Source organism: Chanos chanos, chromosome 12 (genome assembly GCF_902362185.1).
Source record: "Chanos chanos chromosome 12, fChaCha1.1, whole genome shotgun sequence".
Lineage (NCBI taxonomy): Eukaryota > Metazoa > Chordata > Actinopteri > Gonorynchiformes > Chanidae > Chanos > Chanos chanos.
This window is the reverse complement of record NC_044506.1, coordinates 15,964,251-15,970,344: the sequence shown is the minus strand read 5'-3', so window position 1 is coordinate 15,970,344 and position 6,094 is coordinate 15,964,251. Positions and strand designations below refer to the sequence as shown.

Genomic DNA, 6,094 nt, shown 5'->3' with positions numbered 1-6,094 from the left:
AACAAATTTGTAACCTTGCAGTAATAAACCCAAGAATCTGCCATTGAAGAGATTTTCAAAGAATACATATATGTCCTTGAGATCTGAACAGTAGTTCAGAATGTTCATAAATGCTCATATTTGTCTTATTTATCCAGTATGTCTCATTGTACCATGCTCATCAGCTATTATGCTCAATGTGAGACAGATAGGCAATAGATTTTCATTTCACCCATAAACACTTTCATACTCTTGGACCTAACAAGCAATATAGTGTGTGTAATGTTGAACATCTCCATGTACCTGTCTGTTTTAAAAGATATTAGATAGAGTGAAAAGAACAAAAACAACTCTAAAAAAAAAAAAAAGATATTCCAAAAAAGAAACACTGTAATGAGTATGTCTGACAATGTATATATAAAAAAATACTTTATTTAAGGCAAGACGTTATTTATGAACACAAAATATGAGGTGCAACAATTGGAAATCAGCAGACGACCCTTTGGCAAAAAAATAATTAAAAAAAAAAGACAAAGGGGGGAAAAACATAGCAAACCAGCTTTCTGGATTTTTGTCAAATGTTACAATATAATAGAAAGGCATGATTCACTTAACGCCGACTCTTTAAAATAGCATTTTTATGATGTAATATCTACCTGATTATGGGTGAATGTACATTATATTAACATTTTGTGGAAATCATTTTAAAGGTAATACTGTTGTTAATAACTTGCTAAATAATATACAGTAAGTACTGTGAGTTCACATTGAGCTGAAGAAAGAGAAACATTTTACTCTTAGGTTAACTTCACATCTGAACATTCAGATTTAGTGCATGTAAAGTTAACTTTGGTTACTCCAAAGTCTTATATACAGTGTGACAGCTTTATGACTGCATGCAGCAAAAAGATAACGACAGCCAACTAGTGCAACGTAGATCGGACAAGTTTCCTTCTGATAGGGTATCTAACTCGTCTGGTGTCTACTTTCGTCTTCCGTTTCCAAATTTTCCCACCTGAGAAAAAATATATAATATTAACACAATATTTACAGTGGATGCACCACATAACATTTCTTCAGTTTGCAGACTGCACTAAATGTAATATGTTAGAGTGTCCACACTGTGTTTTACATTTCGTGACAAACATTATAATGATCGCATTTCTCATACATACCTCTGCCGCAAACATCTATACAGCTCTGCCTGGAGACAAAATTGTTGCTGCTCCCTCCACATCCAGAGTAAATGAACTCTTCACACATCTTTGTGGACTTATTGTAGTAGTAACGAGGAATGGATGCTGAGCATGTTCCTTTGTCCAGAGGGTCCAGACAGAGCACTGGAGTAGCTGTAGAAAAAAAAAAACACACAATAATTAAAACAAAACATTCCAGAGAATGCAAAGATCATATTGATTCCAGAGAATGCAAAGATCATATTAAGATAAATGAACTGAGACAGAGAGAAAGAAAACTGTTATCAACAATGAAATAATGCCATTTTACTATATCTGGTCTTAAAATAACACAAGGGCCCATTAAGTTCGAAAAGACACGAAAGCAGGACTATTTGCCGAATTTATTCACCAGAAAATAGTTATAGGAGTTGAATGTATTATCAGCATGCCACAGTGAAAAAATGAATATCAAATTATGACTCATCAAATGAAATATAATCATATTCCACTCATCCATTTCATTAATGTCATAGAACTGTTCACTATCAAGACATTATTGGACAACATACTGCAGGCATGATGGGTATGCTTTTTTACAGTAGAGCTGACCAATTTTCTACAAAGCCATTACTTATCTAATTACTAGATGAACATGCATTGTCCTTATAGGCCTGTTGTTTTATTTAGATATACAGTACATAATTTGGTGCACAACAACTAAAAAAAAAAGACTTCTATATTGTCCTACAGTTGTTTGATCAGTTTCAAGGAAACAACCACAGCTGCATTTGCACCTGGTTCACATAGACTACCTTTTGAAGGACTGCAGTACTCCATACAGGACTGGAAACTTTGGAAACGATTTTCGTTGCCACTACAGCCACCATAAATGAATGGTTCACATTGCATAGAAGTCATGTTAAAGAAGTAAACTTTGAAACTGGCGCGACACGGCCCCACCTCCGCTGGGAATCTGCAGATCCGGGGAATCTCTGATGACAAAGGGTAAAAGAAATCCCATAAGTTATAGCGTAAAGGTTTTTCGCGGCATATTCTGTTCCTCTCGACCCGTGAAAATTATTAACATTAGTCAAACTGTAGAATAGATAGTGGTAGTAGTAGTATTTATAGTATATCAAGTGTTAGAGCACGTCTTAGATGATTACAAAAGACAAAGAAGCTCCTATAGATGTTCTTGATAAATCGGGAAACAGAAGAATAGAAAGTGTCCGATGCTGACGCTGAGAGTGTCCGACGTTATCACTTACTTGGTATCCTCCAACATGTTTTACGGCACTCCTCAAATGACTTGAAATTGTTTGCATTGCCCATACAACCACCATAACTGAATTCCTCACACTGCTGTGTAACAGTGTTGTAGTAATAACGGGTAACGTCTCCACGACATGGTCCCTCATCCAGCTGAAGGAGGCACACTTCTGTAAAAAGCATGATTTGAAAATGAAACATTGTTCAACACCAGGCATATATAAAGAACGACTCTCTACTTATAACAGTCTCTGGTACATCGTATATCGATTAATCATCCAAGAAAGCTGTTAATTTGCTAATGCTCTCATATATTTCCATCGTTCCCACAAAAGCCTAATGATCTAAGGTGGGTCAATATGCAATAAAGTTTATTTAATCTACTGTACCTTTTGGTAGTATTGCTACGGCGCTCTTAAGCAAAACGCTAAGCAAAAAATATCTGAGAAAAAGGCACTCCATCGTAAATTTCTGTGAAGAGTACAGCTAGTAGTTTAATGTGAACTCGACTTTCTTCGGGCTTCACTTTTATACCCGTGCGAGGGCTTTTTTTTCTGTCCGGTGGGAAAGAAAGGGCGGGATACAGTTTACCAGTCACTTCCAAGACAAACAATAGTATGACAAACTATGCGTTACAACATAATGCTGCGTGGATTGAAATGCGTTCATCCAAATTCATTACACAATAAGAAAGGGAAATGAATGTACCAATTACGATATTTAAAATCTATGATCACGTCTCATTCACCTCACGTTTAAAAAGTGGAGTATTGCTTATTTGGAAATAAGCCATCATGTACTTATGTAAAGGCCATTCCCCTGTTAGGAAAAAAAACGAAGTTTTCTGTTATGACAAGGGATAAAACTACAGAGCATCCGAGAGGGTTTTAATTGCAAAATACCCTGGGGAATACACAGTAAAACTATTTCGAGAGAATACTCATTTGTAAAATGTTTATTTATTTATTTGGATTGTGACCCACAGTATAATCTTACTACCATTTCTTCTTACTACTTCACTGTAGTATCGCTCCCAGCTGCACCCATTTAGCCGTGGTTAACTTGCAAAGGATTAAAAGAAGAACAAAAAGAAAAAAACAGTCTCGTAAAACATCCCGACCAGCACTTGAGTGATAGAGCATTATATCCGAGAGAGACAGATTGAAAAAGCCCATGGTATAGATTAATAATCTTGTTCGTGTGAAAGACACATTTCTGCATGTGCTTGATAGAACAGAGACGGAAAAGTTAATATTTATACACAAATCTCTTTACCCATTTTTATAATTATTTGACAATAGCCTTTTCAAAGACCTAGACGTACACAGACTTCATTTAATCACAATGACCTTATTTTCAACTTTTTCTATCAGTTTCCATGTCCAGTTTCTTATCTTCTATTTTTCAAAAATGTTCAGCACTGTTCCAAGTTCCTCCCACATAACTTTTCTCCACCTCCCTTACCTCCCAATGTTTTTCTTTATTCATATTATTTAATCAAAAAACAGAAATACAGAAAAACCCTATTACATATTGGAAATGCAAGAACTATCCACCACAAAAAAATAGCAACAGTTTGTGAAATTCAGGACATAGTGACTGACTTTGTGACATAACCACACAAAAAGGATGTAAGAGTTATTATGTTTGTGTTCATGGTTACTGTAGATACAAGCTGTGGGTATGACTACATCTGAGGAGCTGTTTGGGAATACTGTCACCATGTTAAGAGCAATGATGCATCATCTAACATGACAGGTTGAGGGCAAATACGGATTAGCATTCTTATCACAGTTACCTGTAATACTTCATTTGTCCCCTTGACCTATATTAGCAATAGAGTATTGTTTGACTTTTCTTTTTTTCTGTTTTCTTTTTTTTGTTTTTTAACCGAATCAGTTTTTTTAAAGAGAAAAATCTTATACCATCTGAAATATAGAATAACAAAAAAACCCCACATGTAATTCACTTTTATTAAAAAAAAAAGTAATAAAGCTGTAGGGCTTTGATAAAAGATCTTGTTTTAATAAGATTAAGAGATTATAATGTTTATGCAGATTACTTTATAACCCGGATTGAGGGAGAGGAGCAGGATTCTCTGGCCGTTTTCAGGGTTGAAGACAGCTCACTTTAAGCAGCGGTAGGTTTAATTATTGCTTTTCAGTATATTTTGACAACAGAGTTCAAGATAAATTAATGTTAATAACTGTCTGTTTGTGATTTCAAATTACTCATCACTTTTTTATACCTTGTTTTCAAAATAAATCAGTGTTCAACCAAGGCTCTATGATCATGACACAAGCGAGTCACCTTGTGCAAAATTCTGTCTGTCTCTTCACAGACAATGCCGATCATAGATGTAGAGAATATGACGGACTTGGACAAAGCCAAAATGGAAGTAGACCAGCTTAAAAAAGAGGTGAAGCTAGAGAGGGCACAGGTAAGTCTTGGAATTCTGGGTTTTGTATTGAAACACACCTGCAACAAACTCAGGTCATCATCAGTAAAGCTAATATGCCACAAAAACATGTCAATAAATTAAAAAATATATTTATTACAGTTTACAGTTTTATGTTTAAAATCATTTCTTTAAACAGAAGCTAGTGAATACTTTTACTCCCTCAGTTCAGCACACAGCAAGGGATTCATTATGAACAAAAAAAAAAAAAAAAAACAGAAGATCACACTGCAATTCCAGAAAATGGTTTGCTTGCAGCTCCACTATAGAATAAATGTATGTAATCATTTATAAGGCAACGATGACTTGTATGCAATCACAGACATTTGTTAATACAGTTTCGAAAACAATTTTAAACAAAATATCTTAACAGTAATGCTGTGTTATTTTTGAGTTATGAGTCTGATTCTTCATTATTCTTGGTTTTCAGGTGTCTAAGTGCTGTGAAGAGGTCATGGAGTACATTCAAAGTGGCACAGATGACGATCCCTTAGTTAAAGGCATCCCTGAGGAGAAGAACCCATTTAAGGAGAAGGGTGGATGTGTCATTTCATAAAGTGGACAAGAGGAACAGTTTACCTTTCACGATTTAGCCCTTTCATAGTGCCCATGGACACCTGCTACCGATTTATCATAGCTGAAACCTTTTTTGCTGCCCTGAGACTGGGGAAAATCAAACAAGGATAGATATATCAATAAATTTGTATGGCTATTCCATGTTGTAAATGAGTGCTCCAGGATCTGGACACTGAAATACTGTTGTGTATTCCTCTCTGAAATGGTGAAATAAATCAGAGTAATTTTGTGCAATAATTGTCAGAGGTTTGTTTGATGGACTTTGTCCCTATTTTTTTTTTTTTTTTTGAATCTCTGATTGAGGACCATCTGTTTCCCCAGTGGACAAAAGCATTTTGACGTAATAGGATTGTTTAGAGCAATATCAATATGTTATACTATGAAATGACATGACATTGAAGAACTATTAGCGACACCTTAGTGGTATAGACTGACTGGATGTGAACAGCATTATTTGGCCAGCCATCTTTTTACTTAAATAAATTACTGATAAATGAACAGATACAGATAGCCTATAAGTAAGCAATTCGTTCTTAAAAGGTCAAAACTTGGAGTTTTCCTCAAGTTGATTTTCACAGCTTTCTGTCAGAGCTATAAAATGAAGCTTAATGTACTGTTTGCGCTCTCAGTGACC

At 35.2% G+C, this 6,094-nt stretch overlaps 2 protein-coding genes across 2 annotated transcripts; one reads left to right on the top strand and one right to left on the bottom strand.

The window, feature by feature from the left end:
- Nucleotides 1–442: 442 nt before the first annotated feature.
- tfpi2 (tissue factor pathway inhibitor 2) lies at nt 443–2,899 on the bottom strand. The gene is made up of 5 exons (XM_030788721.1): nt 2,816–2,899; nt 2,426–2,596; nt 1,970–2,149; nt 1,155–1,328; nt 443–994 (listed from the first exon to the last, which is right to left on the bottom strand). Exons 1-5 carry the CDS (start codon nt 2,886–2,888, stop codon nt 903–905), a joined length of 690 nt encoding a protein of 229 aa, XP_030644581.1. The 5' UTR covers nt 2,889–2,899; the 3' UTR covers nt 443–902.
- A 1,871-nt stretch (nt 2,900–4,770) lies between these two features.
- Nucleotides 4,771–5,440, top strand: gngt1 (guanine nucleotide binding protein (G protein), gamma transducing activity polypeptide 1). Its single transcript, XM_030788723.1, has 2 exons — nt 4,771–4,866; nt 5,315–5,440. The coding sequence occupies exons 1-2, from the start codon at nt 4,771–4,773 to the stop codon at nt 5,438–5,440; spliced, it is 222 nt and encodes a 73-aa protein (XP_030644583.1).
- The last annotated feature ends 654 nt before the right edge of the window (nt 5,441–6,094 follow it).